General features: G+C 35.9%; 1 protein-coding gene across 6 annotated transcripts in view; it reads right to left on the bottom strand.

Moving 5' to 3' along the window:
• The window catches only part of ZDHHC14 (zinc finger DHHC-type palmitoyltransferase 14), a 91360-nt gene that overhangs the window by 23326 nt on the left and 41731 nt on the right, over positions 1 to 26303 (bottom strand). For 4 of the 6 annotated variants that reach the window (XM_056486268.1, XM_056486271.1, XM_056486267.1 and 1 more), the window contains 2 exons: positions 17764 to 17924; positions 8673 to 8831 (listed from right to left, as the gene is read on the bottom strand). In XM_056486268.1, coding sequence (XP_056342243.1) covers positions 8673 to 8831; positions 17764 to 17924 — 320 coding nt within the window. Of the gene's footprint in view, positions 1 to 8672; positions 8832 to 17751; positions 17925 to 26303 lie in introns of all 6 variants that reach the window. The other 2 variants (XM_056486266.1, XM_056486270.1) reach the window with 1 other exon arrangement.

Raw genomic sequence — 26303 nt, 5'->3', positions numbered from 1 at the left:
TATAAAGGAGGAATGGACCAAAAAGGCTGGATACAAAAAACACTACTACAGTACTAAACTGGAATCAACTCTAATGAAAAAAGAGACATATTAAAAGGTTTACATGAATCTTATGATAAATAAATTTGGTCTCATTTTTCTCAGTCAGAAAACAGAAAGGCATGTGACACGTGCCACAAAACAGTATATTAAAAGGCAAGACATTATTCTACTCAGCAAAACATAAATATGTAAATGTAATTTAAAGATAACAGCCTTACAGTTGTGAGCTGCTCTGCTTAGTTATTAATGCAGGAGAAAACTGCCAACCCTGGCAAAATGAACACACAAATGCTAAGCAGAAACTCTAATGCTGTTGAGAAACACAAAATCTATTAAATCTGGATCTATTTCTTCTTTCTTAAAAAAAACCCACATGACCTAATAAGTATTAATGAAGAAGTTACATAGCATCTTAAGGTTCACCACCAGCGTTCCAGATGCCCGGCAACTGAATAATCAATGATTTTGTAAAGGAATCTTTTTGTAAAGGACATCTCCACTTGGACAATGTTGGTAGCAGAATTAAGACAACTTCATTGAGAAATGAAACACTACTGATGCTGAGAAAATTTGGAATTCCAGTCCTCGTGAACTTAAAACGCAGAGCAAATAGAAATGCAATTTTTTGTGAGAAAGAGGTGACGACTGCAGTTCTGGATAGTTAACATACTATTGAATTTAAACAAACATTTGTGGGAAGGTTAATGTATTTGAGGCAAACACAGACAATTAAAACATTGGTAATATAAACTCTTGTTAATACAAGCATATTAGAACTTGTAAGGAGGGAAGAAGAAAGCTGAAGCACTCTATGTATAGAAACATTGTGATATATCATCCTCCTACACTCAAGTTTAAACAAAAGCAGATATTTGCCTTCTTGATGTTACAGCTATATCTTTTATCTACCTAATCAAGTACTAGTGATAGAACAAATGGCCCAGTTTCTACAATTTCAGCAGTTCTGTGAAGTCTTTTGCCTGTGTGTTCATGGCTCTCCATTCTTAGGCCAAGTCTGGTGCTCATTCTACCTTGGTGGGAGCAGGTTGCCAGAGCCACATGAACCTAAAACTATGGCTTTCTTTTGCCTATCTCCTCAGATCACCCCATCACACAAACACCAAAGCTGACCCAAACACTGAGAACATACTGCCAGAGAAAGGATGAAATAACACATTCAGAGGCAGCTAAGTATTAATTCAGCCTAGCTGTGACACCAACCTTACTACAGTTACCAGTTATCACAACTGCAGGAGAAATCCAGTTTTGATTAATTTTTCAGTATCTGATATCAAAACTTGAAGCAAATAAAAAAGACTGAAAAAACACGTGAAGAGTTTATAAGGTAAAGCATCAATAAAAAGAGGAGATGAGTAAATGGAGACCAGAAATGCTACTGTACAAGTCACAGAAAACTAAAGAGGTAAGAAATCTCAGGAACCGTCATTATCAGTAACAAAGACTATTACATTACTCTTTCCCAAATGATCAGCAACTTTGAATTTAAATAATAACTTCTGAGGATAGCCAGTACCCCCATAACTAAATCCAAAGGATGAGGCTTCACAAGATAATTGAGCCAATCTAAAACCTTAGTAGCAGTGAAAGAGATGGCCACATGCTGCCTTTCCCACCACGTTATCCCACTTCCTTCTTTCATTATGTAAGCTGATGATGAATCAGGTCTGTTCCCTGGATTGGCACGAAAGGAAAAAAAAAAATATTATTTTGCTCATTGATGAGTGAGAAAAACTGATTTACCAATGCCTGTGTGTTATCAAATGCTTTGTGAAAAGGCACAAAGAAGAGCATCACGGAAATAAGGAAAAAAAAAAAAAAAAAAGAGGATGACATTCAAATCCCTTTGAAAGCAGCAAGCTGTCAGCATGACTCAGTGGTCTCATTAACAATCACCTAAGTGGTCTGATTAACACTCACCTAATAATCTATGCTAACTGGATGACAGAAAAACACTATATTTCATACTTTAGACATTTCTCATTTTTTACTTTCCCTGAAACATTTGTATTTAAAACTTGCATAAGAAACATTAGCTGTTGGATATCTCAGATAAAAGCAAAACTAAGAACATTTCCCATTTTACTAAGCAATGGTCTTACACATGCAGCGTTTCCTTCAGAAGCCACACCAAAGCATGTTCCTTGCTGCTCACAACCAAAGAGACAAATCTCTACTTTTCCACAGCACAGCATGTAGACTCCTAAATACTTAAATGCTCTGCTTCCATTTTTCAATCACTACACTCCAGGAAACCATGCACAAAATGACCCAAATGCTTTCCTTCCCTGTTCAAAACATTTAATGAAAGCCTAACAATTTACAAGGAACGCAAAAATATTTCTAAATGGAACATTTGTAGGCCATCTTGGCCCTTCAGTTTGCAGTATTTATGAGCTGTTTCCTTTTTTCTTTGCTCAACTGCACACCAGCATACATTTTCTAAAGCTCAGTGTGAAGGCAGGACTCAAAGACAAGAAGTCGACAGGTGCAAAAATATCTAGGTCATATTACTAGGAGATTCCAGTGAACAGAAGTTAGAATTCACTTGGTAAGTTTTCCACCCTGTGCAAGCATAGCATTGTAGGGCAAAGGCACAAACCTAAGGCATTCCCTGAATGTTACCATCTTTATTTACTTAGCAAACATGTATCCCATGACTGGAAAGAGTCAAGAGCCCACCATACAAATCCTGCCCCAGTAAAAACTCATATTACAGCTCAACCAACTGGGCCAGGATTACTCAAAATTACTTTTGATATGAGCAGTAGTACAACACAGGACTACAATGTCCATTGTCAAAGACTCACACTGAGTAATTATGTAGAGAGACTGACACATCTGCACATATTTATAATGATGACAATTAAAGCTTTTTGATGGACTATGATGTCATGATATGATCTCATCTATTCAGGCTTCCTGACTTGACATTTTGTATGACAAACAGTATTTTCAGAATTTGATTGCTCTTGAAATGTTTAAGAAAACAAACAAGGTTTTAGAAATCCATATAAGAAATATGTTTCATTACAAAGAGTATTCATTTTCTTCTAAGATACAGCAGTCAAATCCCTACTGAAAGTGATGCACACATGCACAAAAGTAAATATAACCATTAAGTCCTTTACAGTAAGTTCAAAGTATCTGATAATTTAACACAACAAAAAAATTTATATCCAATAGTCACAGCATATTCATAAAAACTATCCTTAGCTCCTATGTTCAGTTTCACAGATTGAAATCATCACTCCTAAGAAAATTATTTATTTAATAATACTTAAACAATCACCCCCACTGATAGGATTTGCCATCAACTGGCAACAGCAATCAAATACTTGGATCAATTTAATTAACACACCTGCCTGACAGCAGTCCCCCTTACAATACCTTCGCTGTTACTTTTGTGGAATGAAATCTGAACAGAAATTGAAATGAAAAAAGCAATGAATAACAAAAGATCAATTGCAAGTTACATTTATATGCATGCTGATGTTATTTTCGAACATCTGCTACGAACGTTGCACAATGGATCCTTTAAATCACCAAGCTTTAGCACTTTCACACACTGATTCCAAATCAAAACACTCCATGAAAACCAAACAGAAAGAAAGTGTCTTCTGGCCTCATGTTAACATTTGGGAAATACTCATCAAAAATTTACTCCAAATTACTCTGGACATTAATCTTTACAAGATGATGCAAACTGAAACAGTAATGTAACACTGGGAAAGACAGGCCTCTATTAACAAAATAAGTTAATCATGTGCATGAGTATCTACAACAAAAAGTCAATCAGAAAAACAAACACAAGGGCTACTTAACATGTATTTCACTTTCATGACCGTTCAAACTGTTCCAGACAGCTAAGCTATTTGGGTAGGGTTTTAAGAAAATAGGTTGCAATGACAACTTTTTGCATGCTAATCAACTTCAATACTTGCAGACCACTGCTATTCACAGAAAGAAAATAAACATGCTTTATTTTAAAAATAAAAATAGCAATTGATTTATTAGGAAAACATCCAGTCATTGCCCTAGGATAGCTCATAGTAATTAAACTGTATTGTCACATAGATCACTTCACTGCACCCTCCAATAATAAATGTTGACTAATTAACAGACTCCTTTGACTACATGCACATTAATGGTGACATTTGCAAAGGCAGCAGCAGCAGTTTAGAATGGCTGCTCTTTGAGAGGTACAAAGAGTGCACAGTGAAGAACCTCACTGCTTAGCAATCTCACTTTACATACCCATTCAAGTACACACACCCTGGCATACCCAGACAAGTGCCTGACACACACCCAACTGTGGGCAAAGAGATTTTAAAACCCCAAATTTGCCTCTAGAGGAAGCATAGTATCCTTACCAAGCAACATCATCCACAAACTTTATGGATTAATTTCTCTCTTTTCTACAGGAAAACACATTATTTCACACACTTCCATTGCTGCCTTTTGCCAGGATTTGAGTTTTTTTAACCATTCTACAAATTGTTACTGCACTGAATGTAAATACGTGTTTATTTTCTTAGGTTCCTAATTTATTTAACTGGTAATTTCTCTCTTTAATTTTAAGGTTTAGGACACCATTTACAACAGTCAGATGTTTGGATCATCTCTGCATTTTTTCATATGCAGACCAATGCATAAACCACAACTTCTCTTAAGTAATCTATAATACGATTTTCTTTTTTAAAGAGACCGACATATTTCACAGTCCATTAGCTTAGGACTTAGAAACCCTGACACACATGCCATGCTCCCTGAATTTCCAAAGTACATCTAATTATACAAATGGCACAATCATAAATAATATATCACTTCTATGAGTGCTGGTGTGTACTCCATTTGGCAGCTTCTTGTTCTACCTTTTTGGGGCACTCAAACAAAAAGAGTCCAAGCCATTTCTCACCCTGGGAAAAATACATAAGAAAAGAAAGAGAAAAGAAAGGAAGGGTCATAGCAGCCAAATTTTGTGCTTTTAACTGTTCAGCAAAAGAGTAATTTCAAGACAACCGGAGCTAAGGCTTAACAGGTTCAAAATGAAGTGAAAATTGTACTCTATTCACTGCAGGAAATGTAAGGAAAGAAATAAGCAAAGGCCATGAAAAGGATGTGAAGGCAAGAAAGGAAATAATAAGGTAATTAAGAAAGAGTGCTACAGAATAGAATTAAAACCAAGCAAACCAAACTCCTGACACACATTGATTATAAAGGACTACAAAGTCCTGAGAAAATTATTCTCAGAAACACTGTCTGCATTAGAAAAGCCAAACTGTTACAATGCCACCTCTCTGCCTGCTTTTGAAGTAATTAGTGTTCTTCAGACTGGAAGATGATGGTATCTAGAGTAACTACAGGGAAAAGCTTGTCCCCAGAACACACTGGTAATTCTCACTCTGTCTTACATTGTGTTATGTGTGCTTTGGAAATTAATTCCCCATATTGTTCAGATATAGCCACCTGCTTCTTGTTCAGCTTTCATTACAGAAATTGAATTAAACAAAATAAAAAGCATTTATTAAAACCAAACAAAAGAAAGGGATGTTACCCAGTTGTCTTGGAAGACAACAATCAATGCTGCAATGATCAAAAATAAATTTAAAAGTCGCCATTAGGTCATTTCAGAAGCAAGTCCAACCAGGGCCTTCTTTCTAGCATTACACAGTGCCATCAAAACCTCTTGTCAAAACACAGCAATAACTAGCTTGAGCTCAGAATTTATGTCTAGTTTGCTTACTTTTATTCTAAAGTCTTTATCTCTTGTTTTTAGATGCATGTTATGTTTAACTCATTTGTAGTTCTTAAGCAACGTAATGGTACACAAAACGCTTGGGGGGCTAACTTCCAACTGACATTCACAGAGGCAGTAATGAAAGCAAATCAGGAATACACCCAAGGTATGTGCTTCAGGGAACACTTATTCAACCAAATTTTTTAAGGTATTACATAAATGGAACAAACTACATTGTATGAAAATAGAGACTTTTCTAGAGACTACTAGGAAAATACTGTAGAATTAAAGGAGTCTGAAGTATTACCATGGCTAGAACACAAATTAGCTCTTTTCTTTTTTTTTTTTTTTTCTTTTCTTATTTTAAGCTATTTGTTTTTATTTTTATCTACAAATACTACATAGACATTTATAAAAAATAGTGATGAAACAAAAATCAAACAAGGTCAAGTAACAGATATGCTTACTAAACAATTAGAAAAAAAGAGTAAGTTTTTGTATGTACTTACATATTTAAAATGCTGCAATAGATTCCTTACAGAATAAAAAATATTAATAAAAAATACAGAATGAACCTCTCTTTCACACTGCATTCATTTGCCAAGTATCATAAGACATCTTTAGGTAAAATAGCACACTGTTTTTTCTGAGCAGTGAGGGCTGGTCTGAGGCCAGACTCCATTCCTGTACCACAGAGTCTCTGCAGCTGGTTTGTAACTGCAGCAAAATCTTTGGAAACTATGTGGTAAAAAGGAATGTATGGCCATACTGGTAGTGAGCTGCTTAAATATCATGTTGTGTTTAAACAGCAGAAGTTACCTCAATATCCTAACACATGTGAAATAGAACTACTTGTGCATAGGTGGAGTTAAATTAGTAAGGAACTAACAAATAGTGGCATAAGAACTCATTGCTATTAGAACATTTATTCAGAAACTAAATAAAAACATTATCATATAGACAAAACTAACATAAGAGTGGTGGCAAACTGCATAACACACTCCGATTAAGTGTACACTCTCAGATTGTTAGATTCCCACAGCTACATGAGCCATCCAATTTTCTTGACACCTATTTTTAATAGAAAATTAGTTGCAGGTACTCATAGATGTCACTTTTTGCATTCAGTACATCTGAATACTTCTATGACAAACACTTGTATCTAATCAGGAAACAAAGCTACTATACGGTGTACCCTGAAAAAGTCAATTTATTGTAATTCCCATTATAAACACCGAGGAGAAAAAACACAGCAAATTCATTCAACTACTTTAAAACAAGTAACTCCAAATGAAAAAATGTGCAACAGGGAAGTACAACAATCATACCTATCTTATGAGCAGAAAAGGCAACTCAGTTATATAAGTAATTTCTCATTCTTTTCTGATAAATATTCATAATAATTCACATCTGTTTTTTCATCCCAGATATGATCAGAAGACATTATAAGTTGTTTCCCTGACATCACTAATTTTATGTTTTACAGAATAGGTTTTCCAGATGTGGCATGAAAAGGACACAGATGATAGAATAACCTATCGGAAAATTCTCTATATCAGTGTATTAAAAAACCAAAACATTTTTAAATAAGCTTCAGGTAGTACAGGTGAAGTTGCTCTTACTTTTGCTCTCTTGGTAAAGATAACAGCTTTTCAACTTTCATACATCACACAGTCAACAACTGTAGGTATTATCCAGTCTGTTGAGCAACATCACAACACTGTAAGGTTCAGGTTACGCATTTGCTAAAATATTTTTCTGAAAAATGTGCCAACTCCAATTCATAAACATCCCTACTTGTTCAATAAAAGCAAGCTCAATAGCTTTTGTGATACAAAATTCTAACACATCAGAAAAATTTGTTTACTGAAGGAATCATCTACTGATATCAATCAATTCTATAGGGCTAAAAGGCTAATAAGCTTTTCAGTCTGATGTAAGTGTACTCCCTAAATGAGTATCATCTAAACATAAAACTCCAATTCTTCCAATGACTGCTTTATATCTAAAAATATCACTACTGAATGCTGCAATTACATTTCTCAGCTGGAGACATCTTTCTACGTTATTTTCTTGAATGCATAAGATCCAGGCTCAACAGTGTGTTAATCAACTGCACTAAACTGCAAATGTGATCTAATTAACTGGAAACCACTCAGATTTGATTGGTAGGGGTTTTTTTGTTTGCTTTTAAATCCAAGCATATCTTAATCACCTTGTCTGACCTCCATACAAACTAGTAATTAAAAAGGACAAGATATTCAGAGAGGAAAGGAAACAACTGTATAATTATAAAATATGCTTAGGTCCTGACGACATGTACTTACTCTGAAAATAGCATGTTTGCCCAGTAACTTCTTCTGGATTCTGACATAAGTACTTCTAGTCATAAAACTGCTCAAAGGTAAGAATCACCTACAGTGTGTATTTCATCACACAGCCCTAACCATTTGAACTGTGCCTTAACAGTTAGTTACTAATGAACTGGAGAAGCAGCTCCTTGCCCTCAATTTAGTGTGGTGAAGAAAAAGAGACTCCCAAAAAAGCTTGGAAAGGTCATTGCACATTATATATGTTGCCTTATTCGAGTTGAGTGTGTTCTTTGCCATTAGGGCCGGTTAGGAAAGATGATGCAGCAGAAAATAATTTCCCTTCTTGGACTAGCTACATCTGCTAGGCCAAGTCTCCTTTTCTGCCTCCTCTAAAATTCTTAACATTTAACAGATTTTGCAGGAAAGGAAGATGAACAGAGCAAGTCACCTCACGACTAATCTTGTCACCAACTGGTTTTTTACTGTCTCCTATGAAAAGTATTCATAACAATATATAAGCTACTAAACTGAACATATGCCATATCTTTTTTTTTACTCACCTACGCAGTTATCACAAAGGCTGCAATGTGAGGCACGAGGTGGGCGGAAAATCTTGCAAGTAAAACAATATTTTAGTTTCACTGTCTGTCCATTGATGATCACTTCTTTTGTTCTGGGAGGGGGGCGATATCCTCCTGAACTGGAGCCATTTGCTATATCTAAACATGAAAATACAAGACATGAAATGTTGCACATGAGCTATGATGTATGCACAAAACTGTTCTTGATGGCAACCTACAGCATATTTCAAATATAATTTACACATATAAAATAAACAATTTTCCCCTTCTAATTCTCAAATAGTAAGTAGCAAAGAGATGTTTCATTACAAACAGCATCCAAAGTCAATCAATCTGAACCAAAGAAACTATCCAAACTCAATTCTCAAATGCTGATAATGACCTTGATCCCAAAATTCTTGCAGTTTCATACCCCCAATAGGTCTTAGATAACATATTAAAGACAACTATAACTACGGTGTAGGACAGCAAAACTTGGAAGTTACCTTTAGAAATCTTCCTAATTTTTTTCCAGAATTTCTGTAATAACAAAAAATCTCCCTAGAAGTGCTGCAGAAATTCTGTAGCCTAATAGAGAATCTGCACATTTACTTAAGCACCAGCAGCTCTGTCATCTGAGTCTAGTGAATGTTGAGATCTCTTGCATGCTGTGATAAAACAGAGCACATTCACAAGTATTTTACAGCTTTTGCTGTTTAGAAGTTTGAATACTCAACTCCCAGTGTTACTTCCACACACCTTGAAGCTTGTTTGTTGCACAAAACCGGTTTCCAACTACCTAGTTTGATACAAGTGGTAGAGTTCTGGGTTTTGTTTCTAAGCTTCCTTCCTTTAGTTTTATTTTAGGGTATCACCAACAATTTTTCCAGCATCTAAAGGACTGATTAGGCTAAATCATTAAAGCTTGATTTTGCCCAAGCTGAGCTTTACTCTGGAAGTTCAACATGCAAAAGTGGTGCCTTTTTCTAGGTTTATACGGTCTTGTATAATCAAATGAAACCACAAATCAAAATCAAAAACTTGTGTAATCTTGTGTAATCAAATCAAACCGCAGAACTGAAAAAAACCACCCTAAATTTATTACATTTAGATAACAGAACAGCTAAAACAATAAGGAAGTAAAATAAAATATTTTCCAATATATGAATGAAAATACACCTCAAAATCACAGGCAAGTCACTTGAACAACTGTGCCTTTAAGTTGTCCCTCTTTCATGTTGGGCTTGTTAATAACGGATTTATGACTTGTATTTGAGCTCAAATTGTTAGAAATATCACCCACTATTTTGACTTCTGCCAATTATACAGTGTACAAATTATATATTTTCCAAAAGGGCAACAAGAAAGCCTCCCACTTAGCAAGGTATTCAAACTGGCAACAGCACAGCTGTGCTAGCAAAGGTGCAATTATAAAATATGCTGATTTGGCAGCAAATCCAACTTAAGGAGTTCTTATCTGCAATGTGCTCACTCATAAATATGATCCATAAGTAGGCCTCAATAAAAGTCCTTGTGGGACATCACTGTAAACTTTACCACTGAAACAACCAGACTTCAGAAAACTCTCATGAGAGGATGAAATGAAGGGAACAATAGCTGAGATGGATGGAATCTGGGTATAAAGCTCCTAAATATCCATTATGAGAATGAGCAAAGAAGAAAGGGTAGCTTAGAAGCAGCCTCCTACAGCCTGATGAGGTATAGACATTCACTTGTGCTGGATCTAAATCAACCAACAAACCTGCAATGTGCTTGTCATGCCTGGCCAAGTCTTATAATCTGCATGTGGAAGCATGGATTATTGTGTTGTTCCCATAACTAGCACTTATACTGATTTTGAGCTCAAGGCCAATACTACTTGACAAATATTTTTGATTCAGTAACACTACCAGCATATTTCAACATATAAGCTGAAAAGATGTTCTTTGGAAGGCACAGCACAACCGTGCTTATAGTATTTAAAACTTTAGAGAGACATGGATGTTACCTAAACCCAGAAGACAAGGAAGAATTTCTTATAATTCACATTACATTAAAAAAGCTTCCAGTGACAATATAACCAATTGGCTTGCAATAGTAATAGTCCTACTAGAAATCTTTGGGCATTATAAAATACAATGTTATACCTATTTCTGACTATATTTTGGTAAACGTAAGATTTAAACTGTGAACATAAATATAGGTCATTAGCCCTACTTAATTTTTTATCAAATAAAGCATTTAACACATTCTGGCATTTATTAATAAATCAAAGATTTTCATTTGATATTCAAATTTAGGTGCATAATTATAAAAACTACTACTAAAGCGTGAGTTTCATCTAGGTGTAGTTTTATAGGCTAGAAATACTGATACACTGAATTTCCTACCATAACAGTAATATTTCAGATTTTTTTCTTTTACAAAAATCTTATTATTCATGAATACATACACAATCATTGAAAGAAAATTACTTAAACCAGTCGAGGGGAATTGTTTAGAAGAAAAATGCTCTTTTTCCTAGATAAACATTTATTTCATAAAAGCCACATTGACTAAACCCAGTATTTCCCCCCCTTTTCAAAAAGTTCATAAAGTGCACCACAATTTTTTAAATGGGCTCTGGCAGAATCTCAAAGGCAACTTCTGTCTTCTCTGGTGGAGAAATGAGACTACTGTCCAGCCTATTTTATTTACAACATTGGTTTTCTAAGAGGATATCCTCCCAAACATTAGAAGGGAAGTTCACACAGACAGCAAATCCTAGCCCTCCAAGGCAAATTAATCTTGAAATCCAAGGGTGAAAACTGATGCAAACAAAATCCATGTAAACAGTCTTGCTGACTTTCCAAGGACTGAGAATTTTTCTCAAAATCCTAAACTGCATAATCAAACCTGAATGTTCCAGTCTTTGTGTTTACTAACATCTTTTTCCTGGAAACAGGCTGCAGAGAAAGGTCAAATGTGCTTGGATTTAATACAATTTATCTAACCTAAATGTGCTAAATGTGTCCTGGTTTCACTGTGAATTTTCAGACTCTAATTTGCCTTCAATTTAACTTCTCATAATCAGGGTCTAATAAAGTTACATCTTCAATATACGAGGTTTCTTTGAGGAGCAGAAAGATTAACCTTTATGGAATCATCTTCCCCAAATGAACTGTGTTTGACCACTACTACATTTTACTCATCCAACCTATTACTGACGTAGTAATGCAAGTTCTTTCACAAAAAGGCTAAAATTTACCCACTAATGGGATTGCCATCCATCCTCTTTGTTCTGACACATTTTGTAAGTTCTCTAGCAGGGTTAACTGTTCATGCACTAGATGGGGCTCCAGCATTTTTATTACCATAATTACAAAAACTCCATATGTGTAATCCATGTCCTTGCAGGACCAATAGACCCAAACTGCTCCAAGAAAGGTACTCCAAGCATTTAATGGAGATACAGCACAGCCTGGCACCTTTCTAATGGGACAGCAAACTCCTCTGCTTAGATTTCTCAATTTACTATGCTACTAACAAACAAGCAGTGCTCACAAAACACAGAAGCTGCAAGTTTGAATAAATATCACAAGGACTTTCCTGCTCAATCAAGATTGACCAAAAAATCCAATGTTCCTACAAATCTAAGACAAACAAACTCTAGAAGGCAACCTTACATTGTCTCTATACAAGCTTCATAATCCTATCATGTAACATATGTTGACAACTTTACAAGGACACAATTTTAATCTTCAAACAGCGTTATTTGAGAAGTCAGTAAATTGAAACAATTCCAATGTTTCCTGAGGACTAAACAAGAAGGTGATGAAAAGAATCTTTATGTATAACTGGTAACATCTGAAAAACAATAGAAAATAATCCCAACCAAAACAAAGCCTGCCAACAATGCAAACCCCTAAGAAATGTCTTCCTCTGTGTTTAACCACTTAAATTTAAGCTACCTACAGTGGGCTACAAGACAAAAGAGTAATTTATTTCTTGGAGGGAAGAGAACTTTAATAAAATGTTCTTGTTTCCAGACAGTAGTCTCAGGGACAAACAATACTGGGAACCTGGTTTAGACTGAAACCAGAAGCTGCTAACTGCATTCTTCACATAGTTCTTCATCTGATAGCCATCAAGAGATATCAAACACATTGCTCCTGACTTTAAGGACTTGCTGCTTAGATTTTTCTGAAATAATATACTATTTTCTTAAAAGCAGAGTTTCATGATCTTCTTGAAGCCTAAAACTTCATCTGAAAGCTCTGCTTGTTCCCAGAAAGAAATGTAATCTTTAGCGATTTGCTGAGGGAAAGAAGCATAGACAGGAAGAGCTTTCTAAGATTTATCTGACACACAAAGTAATTTCACTGTATTTATTTTAAGAATGTTGTTTAAAGAGTGCAGTATCAGGTATATGTGTAAGTCTAGGGAGCTGGTATTCCACCTTTGTAAAGAAAGAAAAACGTGATAGCAAATGGTATGTATTTGTTCAGGCCACTGCCAGTTCTATGAAATGCCTGTGCTGTGGCACAGATTTAATTTTGTAAGGCTATAATGAAATCAAATTGTGCATTTCAAAATAAATGAAAGACAGGCAAGGAATTATGAAGAAGTCTCAAATGAGGCCTTGAGCATCAGTGGATATTAGACAGCCAAGACAAACAACTTGCAGAGATGGTGCTGTGTTGCTGGTGCTGCTCATACACTGAGTTCAGGGCTTGGAAAGCACAAAAGCAAGCAAGCAGAAGCTGTCCTGTAAACTGGCCTGAGTCAGTTGTACAGATTAAATGAGGAAGATACACATAACTTAAGATAATTAGCTGGAAGAAAAATCCAAAGTATTTTAAGGCTGGAAGGATCAATTACCATGGCCATCTTTTCATTTATCTGGATCACCTATCCGATGCGAGATCAATACTGCAGAATAATCGTTAAACTTGTATATATCAACTGGACAAATGCTTTCCTACCTACAAAACCCATTCTCCTGGACTGGGTTATCTTTCTAAGCCTTCATATTCAAAGTCTACAATTTTTTCACTTTAAGTGACTTAACAGTGACCTAACTACAAGAGACACATATAACTGAAAAGAGCCTACAAAATAAGGCTGCTCTTAGGAGTTGTCTCCATAAGAGAAAAAGCCCTTCTCAATATAATATTTTGTGTGATTGCAGAAGCAATGCTTATATGCACCATGATAATAAAGTAATATTTTGGAGATAATTACTTTCCAATTTTAATGTAAGTTATAATTGAAGTAAAAATACAGCAGTAAGTTTAATGTTGCATTTAAAGAAATAAAAAATCCTGCTGCATTTCAGTGAAATTGTAACACTTTTATAGCAAAGTTACCCTCAGTGATTTTACATTATATAAGCCTCATACATCTAGCTGCTTTTGTTCTATTATGTTAAATGAAAACTCCAGCAAACTAGAGTATCTTGACTTATGCTTCTCTTCCCTCTTAAGCCAAATGCACGTATGGGTTAAATATTCTTACAGGTCCTTCTTTCTAGACTTCTCTATTTAGCTGCCTTCCTCTGAAGCCCTCATCACCACTGGGTATACCAGAATGTCACTTCTGGTTCATGTAACCACTCTTCTTCTAACATGTCCCGAAAAGAATCACCCCTTTTTGTCATATCAGAGTGCTAACTCAATCTGTTTGGAAATAACATTCAAGTGTCCTCTTCCTGCACTGTTCACCACTTAGACCCCTTTCCATTAGTATTTGATTTCCACTCATATTCATGCATTCTGTGGTTTCTCCCTAACATTGCTCAAATGATTTATAATATATGTTTTTTAAAAAATCATCCCAGTGATTGCAAATTTCTCCATCCCAGCACCAACTTCAGAGTCAAGCATATTCCTCATAAGCCCACAATCAGTCTCTGAAAGGTCCTATTGGAGCACTTAGCATTTGCTACTAGAGTGTCTTTTTGAAAAGACTCTTTGACTTATTGACTTTGTGGCAATTTCATCTAGAGCTTATTTCCAAAACTTATATAAAAAGCATCCTAGGTAGGACACCATCAAGATCTTAATTAGAGTGAAAAATGAAGCACACTTTCTGCTTTCCCACCAAGACAGTTACTCTTTCAATGAAGGATATCAGATCGGTTATATTCGATTTTCTCTTGAAATTCTTTGTTGCTTGTTTTGACACTTAAATAGCCACAAGCTCCAACCCTTTGACAGCCCCAATTCTTGTAATTTGATCATGTAGCAGTGTACTCCATGTTTTTCCAGACAGAGAATTGGCAGATTTCTATTAAAGCGGAACACTACATAAATCAATAAAGATACAGTACAGTAGATTAACACTTTTAATAATACAACTACTTTCTTTCTTCTGACCTGCTCTATCAGCTATCAAGAAGTACACAAGTTATCTTCTGAGATCAAAGCAGTGTTGAATCCTTCAGATTGTCCTCTGTATTTCTCATTTCCCAATTACACCGCATGCCTTCAGCTTTTCTTTCTTCCTCTGACCTCTAATAGAACTTGTCCTGTTGTCTTCTACTGTTCCTTGCTGATTGTAACTGACTTTATTCTCCTTTTGCCTTTCCCAATATGCTTGTGCCATCTTTTTATACTTAGAAACTTTATACTTGTATTTAAAACTATCTTCACTTCTGACACTAGTATCATTTTGACTACAATCAAATACAGTCAGAACGGCCTCTTATTAACACTTCCAACTTTCCTCTCTATGAGGACAGCTTGATGATTAAACAAAATATTTTTGAGTAACAGAGGTTAATTTTGGTTTTTTTTGACAATTTCCTTTCTTTTCAGTTCTTTTCACTTTTTGTTTTTCTATGAACACAGCAAATTCTCAAGAAGTAACTGCTTTTCTTTCCTGCACACAGTGGGTGGAAACAGAAGCTTCACAGCTCTGTTAATCCCCCATCTTCACCTGAAGATAGCCTAGGTGGAAACATTTCTCACTCTCAATATGACCACCCTGTTTCCAGAAAGTCACCTGGAAGGACAAAGTACTGACAGCTTCTTTAGAAGGTCTGATTTTGAAAACCATTCTTCCTAATCAGCCCATCCTATTCTATGCTTTCTAATGTAAAAAACTTAAGTTTGATACATTTCAAGAGAACTTCAAAATAGCATTCTTAAATCACAAGTCTTGAGACACAACTGTTTCTCAGTGTATTGATAATAATTTCTGGTAGGCTGCATCCTAAAGAGATCAGTATGGCAGTAAGACTCAAATGTCTAAGAATGATTTGAATAAAGTAAAAGCCACAGATAGGACAGGTAACATAAGCACATTTTAGAAAAGAAACTGTTTGGTAAAGACATTATTTTTAGGTGAGTTATCTGAAGAATTTCCTTGTCTAAAATAAATTGCTGTTAACCTTGCACCTCATCTTTAGAAGGCACTCAAGCTGAGAGGCACAGCAAGTTACAAGGCAATCCAGCCTGAATTATAGTTTTGGAAAATCTAGTCTTCTTTTCAACTGCAGGTTTTCCTATTGCAGATACCACTCCACTAGGATACACTTTTTATGAGCACATTACAAAAATATATTGTAACAGCACAAAACGTTCCTTTCCATTTCCATCACTGAATCCAGAATCACAATTTTAGGGCAGAATGATTTCTTATAGCTACCTATCATATTCCTCTATTAGACTTGCCATAAGCCCTTATACTTGGGAACTCCACATTTGCTGGCACTGTAATTCCTTGCTTCAATACTCCACTGGCCCTTCTTGGAATAGTACTGCCTTTGCTACTGCTGAAGAAAAGACAATGGCTTTGATCATCTCAGCAGCCTCAACCTGTGAACATGTATGCAATACCATTTAAAATTAATTATAATTTGTAAACACAAGTTCTGAAATTGTTGCACACTGGATCATTTTGAGTGTCCTCTCTGGTATTCAATTTGTATTTTTAGTCTTGTATTTCGCCAAAACTCTGACAGATGACAACATAAAATTATTGTTGTGAGCTGCTTATTTGAAATAATTTATTTCCTGACATAGATCAATGTTTCTGTGAACAGAGGGTAAATAAGCAATTCCTTGAACAGGAACCTGTGCCTGTGTTTTGGACTAAAGATGGTACCTTACTTTCGGTAAAGAATTCCTTGAAGGAGATCAATACAAGTAAACCATAATACTGGTTAGGAAGAGGTGCTAAATAAATGCTTCATTATATTTTTCCATATTTTTATGCACTTCTGAAATTCAGATGAATAGCAAATGTTTTAATACTTCTATCATAAAAAGCCTAAGACTGCACTATAGTATTAAGTATCAAGGATGCTGCAAGTATTTCTCTTGAGCTTGCACAGACCTGTTACTCATCTTTACAATTACATGAGCAAGCATTTCTCTGAAACTGCTTTAGAAAAATGGGATTTCCACTGACGATCATATCAAAGCAGATATAGTAGCATTTAGTAAGGTTGAGTAGCTTACTAAGCACACAAGCCCAATATTTATAAAGCAGCTCTGCAAACTCATCCTGTGTTTTCTTATCCAGGTGGCATATTTTAGCTATTCAGCATATTCTTACCTGTAGAAGAGCCATTTACAAAATTTAGTTAACAGCACTTTAGCTAAGTGAGAATGGTTAAAATATAACTCTCTACTTTAATTCTGTTGGCTTTACTCAAAAAAGTAACATTTTTACTGTACATTAACACAGAGACTTATCCGGCTCTTTTGCAGTATAAATAACATAATTAAATTCTGTTAAATTCTGAGGATACACTGTTTTCAAAATGCACAATTGTATCTTTTGCAGTATTAGCTTTCTTATCAAAAATACTTCAAAAAGTATTCTCTTATGTACCACAGAGAGATTTCTACCAGACTTGTGGACAAGTATTTACAGCAATAACTATCACTCTAAAAGGCCAGGATTTTGTTTACTTTCTTGGTGAAGAACTGATCAATCAGCTTTCCATAGGAATCACTGCAATGTCATCAGATGTCACAGTTCCAGAACAATCACCGTGGCCAGGCAGGAGTAACTCCTCCCAAGAGAAGAGCAGCACACTGCCTTCACACAGCACATGCACCCTCGGGAGGAAAGCGAAGAGACAACAGACCTTCAGTGTTACCTATTTGTCTCTCTAGATCTGCTGCCTCATCTGGTGTTGCGCGGGGGAGGACACCAGGATCACTGAAACTAGTGCGCAGCAGGGTCCCCATCACGAAAAAGAAAAGAATCCCACCAATTGCAGGTATAGCAGGCGTAATCTTCTCCGACAAATATGGGCAACTGGAAAAAGAAAAAAGTTTCAACAATCAACAATACATAAGGCAACTTGCTCTCAAAAACTGTTTACCTCTATAAATGCATATGAAGAATTCACTTTCTTCTCTTGATACATTACTTGCCTTGGAATGTTTATTGAAGCTGAAATTTCTGTTTATGTGTTCATGACACTTCTGGAATTTTCCATAATATGTTCAATATAATAAAGGCATAAGTAGCATAATAATGACCTCAGTAATATGCAATACTCATTTACATAAAAAGAAAAAATATTTTTCTCACAGGATAATAAGCTTATATATTTCTTCACCTGCTCCACTATGTAAAAGTAAATTGAGCAGAGAGATGAAAGGGGAAATAACCTAAAGCACATAACATGAAGAAATAAGCCACACTGAAATACATAATTAAGTCTATAAAACAGATTTAGTATCCACCAGAAAGACGGTGCTCAAGAATATGCAAGGCATTCCTTTAACAGTCTTGACATATATCAATATTGTAACAGCTCCCTTGATTTTCTTTCTTAACCCATTTCTTGTAACTTAGTAAACTTGTTTACTCATTTACAAGGTAAGAAGAATGCAAATGACAGTTCAACACACCTGGGAGCAAACAATCTAGGGGGATGTCTATGGCAACATCAACAGCCCTTGACCAGGGCAAAACTGGCTCTACATTTACCAGATTTCCAATATATATATCTGCAGGGTTTAAGACTGGATGACAGCTTTAGCAAATTTTCTTCTGTGCTTCACATATGATTAAATCAAAATGGATAGAAACACTGGAATCCAGCCAGTACACAAATATAAGTATCTCTTTACAGCTCTGCAAAAAGAAGAGATATGAACACTTTGACATTACAGAAGCACTGCAGCACCATCTTAGAAAACACACAACCTGAAGACTCTCTTCATAACTCTTAAGTAGGTGTGGGTAGAAAACAAAGATGGCTTCATGTACTTCTGCTGTCTGCCTAAGAAGTCATAAAATAAGCCTTAAAACAGAAATGAAAAATCAACAAGTTCTAGGCCTTAGGGCTTCATCTAAAGTTTCTAGGTATCAATCAAGTTTAATTAACATTGTCTTCTCTATTTCTGCTGACTGCCTTAAATGGTGATTCAGACATTCAAGCTTTTGCACTGCAAGTCAGTTAACCTCAGCAGAACGTTAACTCTGAGCAAGCAGTGACAATGTCAGCTCCACTGCCCATCACTTCTGCCAACAGCATGGTAAGAGAATGGAAACACTTTTCATACCAGCTGCTATATGCAAAGCATTTATCCCCTTGCATAATCCTGTTAAAAATACTTGGCTGTTTCACCAGACTTAGAGGGTTTCATGGATGCAGTGAGTCCATATGCATTACACAGTGCATAACAAAATGAGTGCAAATCATCTCTCCCTACATGAATGCAATACTACAGGTGCAACAAGTTATGAAAGTCTAAAAAGACAACTGGGTGTTAAAAAAAGACAGGGGCCAAGAGATATTGGGGTTTCACATAACAAATAGACTGTTAAAATGCTAGGAAACATCCTTCAAATGTGTACTTTTAGGAAATTATTAAAAATCCCAGATTTATGAAATCAGTGCTAGCCAAAAAGCAGCAGCAAGATGCAAGCCTTGGTAGCTATAAAGCCTTGCTCCCGTCCTGTCAGATGAAGCCAGTCTGAACGAAGAGCAAAAGAGAAGCTTTCATACCGCATGAATGTCCTACTGCTCAATTTATTTCTTGCCACAAAGGATTACTGAAATCAAAACTGCTGTAATATGCTCAGAGAAGAGTACAAATAGGCTGCAAGAACGTATTTTTAAAAAGATTAGAGGGAATGTGTGCATTAATGAACACTAAATAAAGCACAGTTCTCTCACTCTTCTATTGCATTATTCATTACACAAACCCAAGAAATTGCAACTGTGCTGAAATCTGTTGACCAAACAAGAGCTGTATGTGTGCGAAAGGTAACATGAGATAATCTCAGGGTAGCACAGTAGGCACAGTACAATTTCAATACTTGCCAACACAAAATCAGCAATGGCATTACATACACAAATTCTCACTAATACAGGATGGAAACTAAGGGCCATGATGACTCCAACATGTTTCCTTTTAGCAGTAATTTCATATGAAATTGGTAGAAAGAACAAACTGATGAGCTGAAATACAGCAGAATTACAAAGAAATCCCAACATTGCTGAAAAGTCATGTTTTCAGTATAGTAAAAAAGCATGAAAAGATCTGTCTCTGCCTGGCTGAATCAAGTCCACCTGCAGTGAAAAAATCCTCACTCTCAAAGCCCTGTACAATCTTCACAACAAGCATGAGGTAATCTGCCTCGCCTAAAGTTATTTTCAAGGTTTAACAACATGTATTTTACCAACTTTGACTCGGAATTAATTCAACAATAATGCAGAAAAGACTGAAGATGGCATCTTTGGGAATAATAACCAAGTAATATTCCACCAATTAAAAAAATTATTTCAAGCTGAGAAACCAGTCCTTGCAGCTCCTCACAGAGATTCAGACAGTAAGTCTGGGCAGGACCATTTAATACAGTCTGATTTATGTACAGACCATATAATATTATGCAGGCTTGCAGAGAGACATCTCTCCTTTAAAAACATCAAATTAATTTTTTAAGTACTTGTGAGCTAAATAAAAAAACCACAAACTGAACAAAACCCAGCAGATACTGTTAGACCTCTTTTTCTTCACATTCGTTTCAAAAAATGGGGAAAATCTTACTTCTCCTGAGTTATTAAAAAAATCTATTAAATGTGACTGTGAATTAAAACCATGGATCTTAGCTCAAAATTGTGAGTAAGCCTGTAGAAATAACTTGCATATTTATATATTTTCATGCTTATATAACAAATGTATTTGTACTGCTACATTAAGTCAATATTATTTTAAACACTTCTAGTGTTACTACTACTTCTAAAACTGTCAAATATTGAACACGGAAAAAGATTATCCCTCATGTTTGCTCAGACTCCTTAATTAATTTAATTGAGGATGTATCCCTTCAGGCAGCAGCTTTCCTCAGATATCACAAGAAGTATCTTTTTATGGAGGGCATTTTCAGAGCGTTTTTAAAGCAAACATTAGTGGGTATTTCCTGACAGCAAATTTCAAATTTTTCCCTGCAGAGGGACTCCCTGTGCAGAGACCTGCCCACTGCCAGTAACACTTTGATAAGCAGCTCCAGGACAAACCTCTGTCCTACCACAGAGCAAGCAGTGAAAAACTTTTTCCAATTGGCACTTGGTAATCACTAGATGTGAACTGACATCCTCAGTTTACATCTTAAGGTGAAACAGTTGGTTTTAACCAGCATCTGTAAGGACAGCAAATACTGACTAGGTCTGTCCCAGAAAACACATTTTTAGAAAATATTACTAGACCACAGACCCCAGTAGAAATTGTTACTGTGAAAATAGCTTTTTCAGACAAAAATATTTGGATCCCCATACACAAACTGTAACATAACATTAAGTTTTGAATTAATTGACAACTTTGATGCTTTTAGCCCTGCTTTTTGCTTGGCTTCTCAGCTGCTTTTTTGAAGCATCATGTGCAAGTTTGCATGTGTGTAGGAGGGAAATAAAATCTGGTGGAAGACTAGTCTGTCACAGCTCGGTAAAAATAAAAACACCCTGGCACAGAAGAGATAATTATCAAGCATCACCCTGGGAACAAAGGATGCAGAAGTACAAAGCAACTCTTACCACCCAGCAGCCCTCGTAACTGTGTAACCATGCTCCCTGAGGCTACCCAGATCAGCAGAAAAATACAGATAGAAACTGTGCTGGGGAGCACGCACAGTCAGAGTCTTACAACTTTCGAGCATTGTCATTAGAAAATCCTGAAGGCCTTTCCTGGAAAGATAAAGGCTTTCCTGAAAGGTTCACTGACAGTTATTCACTGATGGGGAGACTCAGTTAATGACAAATCTATCTAGTATGGGTATCTGGAGAAGGGCTGTGCCTGTATTTAAGAAAAAAAAAAAAAAAAAAAAAAAAAAAAGTTTTATACATTGAAGGTTTAAATTTGTATTTGCTCGGTTGGCAGGCAGAAAACACTAAAAGTACAAATTTCATGCGAAGATGAAATAGCCATCACACTTAATTACACTAATTAAAAAAACCCTGTACAACCGTGGCTTGCAAGACTGTTAAGAGGATAGTCTATGTCAGGTTCATCAATATAAAACTCTTTGTAGCAGATATAAAATACAAGTACTCCAGAAAAAATATCATATAAATGTAGTTGAGTGAAGTAACAAAAGGAAATAACATTATTGTTCCTTCTCCTACATCACCAATTTAATTTCTGTTTGTGCATGTAGTGCCTGTTTAATATGCCAATGGCTATTGGCATGCAGGTAATGTCCAGCAGAAGAGAGAAGGCTGGCACTGTGCACCCTGGGTCCAGTTCCACATGTTACAAGTTAAGATCTGAATGAGACTGAGCTGCATTCTTCAAACTAGCCCAAGGGGTTTGCTGTTTCTCCTTCCACTCTCATTTATGGCTCCTCTCAGCTCCCCCTTCCTTTCAATTCCACTGCATCATTGCTCCAAGCCACTGTCCCAAACTTTTGCCCTTATGCCAACACAAATCTTTGTCAGGTTCTCTTGTGAGAGAAGTTGGTTTACTAAAATGTATGAAAATGACACCGTTTTGTTGACTTCTCTGACATTCTAACAAACCTTAAAAAGGATATTGGCACAAAGCAAGGGAGAAAGAAGCACACATGAAACTACAAGGAGACAGAAATTTGTACCGTGGGAGGAGACCTCAGTCTCAGCAGCTGTCAGTAAGGTTTTCATTCAAACCACAGCCTCTTGTGAAACCATGTTCTAACCTTGACCTCTTCCAATTTAGAGATGGCAACAGAATACCCATATATAGACAGATTAAAGGCAAAGCAAGACTCTGGGCTAGAAGAACAAAAATAGTTTATAACTTATTTTTCTAATGATTAGTTGCCAGTGCAAAGAAAGCAGACAAGGACATGTATGAAGAGCAACACAGGCAGAGGAAGACATAAAGATGGGCAAAATGTGAGGGGATAGCAAAAACCTCGGAGGCTGCTGCCTGATAAAAGATTTATAAAGATAAGCAGGACAAATAGAACGATCAGAGTGAAAATAATTTCCCTGTTGTGGGGTTTGGAGGGTTCCTTCTTTCTCCTTGTTTTTTTCAGAAGCATGCTGCTGGCACACAAAAAATGTGGTATAAGTTGAGCATAGATTAGTGCAAGTATTGTTACATGAAATTCCTAACAAGATTAGCGAAGGAAGTTTTGCATTAGTTTCCTACATTTGCCTCATTCTTTTGTACAGCTTTTAAAATCCCTATTGAATTGTTTTAAGGGATATTAAGGAACACAGAGACTAATTTCAATAGGATTTGAAATTTACTTCTAAAAATTATTTTATTTCATTATCATTTTTTGTTTTGAACATTCTTTCTAAATCATACACTCCCCTTCATTTTGCAATGCTAAAGCAGTTTCAAAAACTTGATAAAATACAAGACAAAAATCACTCTTCTGACAATTTGTTTCATTCCAAATTCAGGAAATCTGGAATGCTGTAAGCATGTGAAGACTGGAAAACAGAACAGTTGTCAAACAAAAGGCAGAATGACAACAGGAACAGAAGCAATAGCCAGAATACTATCTCTTCATGATCTTAATTAGCTAAAATATTATGCCCTAATCAGAAAGGCATATTCATTAAATATATTCAAATAAGGGGCATTTAAATACACCACTTAACCTTGCTTAAATGCTTTACCACATTATTCTCTATTTTACAGTATTAGATACATCTTATTTTTCCTACACTTGCTATATTTCCTGGAGTTAACTCCATTTAAAATTAATTCTAATTGAAAAGAATTTTTAAGTGGAAACACATATAAACTAATAGTAATTCTAGTGTGTAACTAAGCATCCTGGCCTATACCAGCACATAGAAACGATTACTTAAAACAAAGAAGATTAGTATGATGAAATCACACAGATTACTGAACCAGCATGATCCTTAAACCTAATAAGGTAAATGCTTTATAGGTTCTCTCCAACCTATTACAAAATAAAACTAGCTTAACATTACCCTGAACAGCAAAAGCACAACAACTGGTCTTCAAAGTTTCAAGTAGAAACTGGATGCAGTTTGGTCTTTAAAGCTGTTCAAACCCATGAGCAATTGCTAAGAATGAGAGACTGCAGGGACCTCCCGCCTCTAACCCAAAAGCTGCAAGTATTCAACAGAACTCCTTGCAGCACCGACTCCATTAAACTGTAATGCTTTACCACTGGAATAAGATTTACACTGGTTGGATTTAAATGTAGGAGTTTAGATGAAGCATTGTTGATTATGATGTAGAAGATAACCACAAACTCTTTCCTACAACTAAAGATCTTAAGGGTTTAACATAGCAGATACACAATCAAAGAAACAGCCTTGCGTGACCTCCCAATTTTTATTGCTACATGAATTAATTCTAATGATCCGCTATCAAACATCAAAGCTGGAATAAATAAAATGCATAATGCAAAATGAACCTGTCTGCAAAACAGATGTGCTTACTGAAGCTCCTGCCAGGGTAATTATATTTTACTCTGTTCTGGAGATAAGGAACATCTTTGTTTTACGAAACACTATTTTAAAAATTTTGATTCCATTAACTGTTGGCCAGAAATTTCCAAGCAAGTTAGTAAGAAAATGGGGAATATCTACCAAACTGGTAGATACATAGAGTGCCCGACTCTTATGAAAGGTCAATTCAAGTAAAACATATCCTCAAAAGACAAACTTAGAAAAGGCATAGCTTCCAGACATGCAGCAAATCGAAGTCTTGCTTTATTGCTACTTCCATTCCCTGACTAACTACTTACTTGAAAAATTAAAAATATTTGTACTTAAATTTACCAGTTTAGCGTACAGTGCAATGTTTGGTTTTCATAGTGTAAAACTACCAATTAACGAATTCCACTAAATACATAAACTTGTAATTACTTTTAAAAAGACCATATAGAAAACCTTTTTTCCTGTTGTGCTTAATATTGCTTCCTCATTATTTCTTATTATTTCCTGTTATGTGATTTTATAACTAAACCATCAGGTTAATCCCAAGTAGTAATGAACTGAAATGAAAACTGGGACAAAACAAGCGGAAATGCCTTATGCCACAGCTAAGTCCCTAAAGGAGTGTGAGCTCCGAGATGATTTTTCACAGGATTCTCTGGAAACTGAAGCACACACAAATAAGCTGCTGCCAGTTATTGGACTCTGAGCTTTCAATGAGCCATAGTTTGTTTTCATCCTCCCCAATCTATAAGGTCTAAAGGCTAGATGTAAAGCCTAGCTCTTGCTAGAGGGCAAAGGCTGTCAATGCAATCCCTACCTCTGGCCACAGTCCACTGCCACTTACCCTGTATAGCATAAATGAGCTGGCTAACACTGAGTAAAAACAGAAGAATTGTTCTTTATCTGTTCCCTTTTCCCAAAAAGAAACCCCAAAACCACCAAACCCACCAAAACCAAAACCAGCAAACTAAAAAAAAAACAAACCAAATCACCAAACTCAAAAAACTCTCAAAAACATTCATTTTCTGTTTGATCCATTTCCTAAACAATTTAATTCACTGTGCAATTAATGAGTGCCTGGTTTAGATAACCTGGTAGGAATCTAAACACCATACAGCTGCTTATTTACCCTGGATTATATATATATTTTTACTCTCCTTTGCTCTTCCATTCTCCATATCAGAAGTCTTTTGTACAGAACACACGAACTATCATCTAAAATACAGGAAAAAATACTTACAACTTAACTTCTCAGTGAAAGTCACTATAATAAAAGCCTTTGAATATTCATTGAAAAGCAGATATAGCACTTCCTAGGGCTCCTTTACTTATGAAAATGGAGAACTGATAATCCTACCCACCCTACATATCAAAAGTATGTATCACATTGTTATAAATAAAGCAACTGGAAACATAAAGCAAGGAGGAGGACAAAACCAAGAGAGCTCAACCCCCTCTTCCCCAAAAGAAGAAGAGCTGAGCAATTCAGCGACTTGATCATAAAATAATTCAAGAGGCTTGTTTGTAGCAGCTTCACAGCCACGGGCCTCCACAAGTGCTGGAGGAGTTTTACCTGAAATGGCATCCTTTGCTTTCTCCTGCTGCCTCCTCAGAGTCTCATGAGAATTCTTATCCCACACTAAGCACTCATTGGAGAAGCAGACTGGCATACTGCAGGCTACCTCAGATTAAAAAAAAAACCCAACAACTAATTTGCACTCATAATTCCAAAGCAGTGCCAGATCTCCATACCTAAAAATGGGTCAGTTTAAATA

The sequence above is a fragment of the Oenanthe melanoleuca genome, chromosome 3, assembly GCF_029582105.1.
Source record: "Oenanthe melanoleuca isolate GR-GAL-2019-014 chromosome 3, OMel1.0, whole genome shotgun sequence".
Taxonomy (NCBI): domain Eukaryota; kingdom Metazoa; phylum Chordata; class Aves; order Passeriformes; family Muscicapidae; genus Oenanthe; species Oenanthe melanoleuca.
Note: the sequence above shows the minus strand (reverse complement) of the source record. Positions and strands in the feature narration are given on the sequence as shown.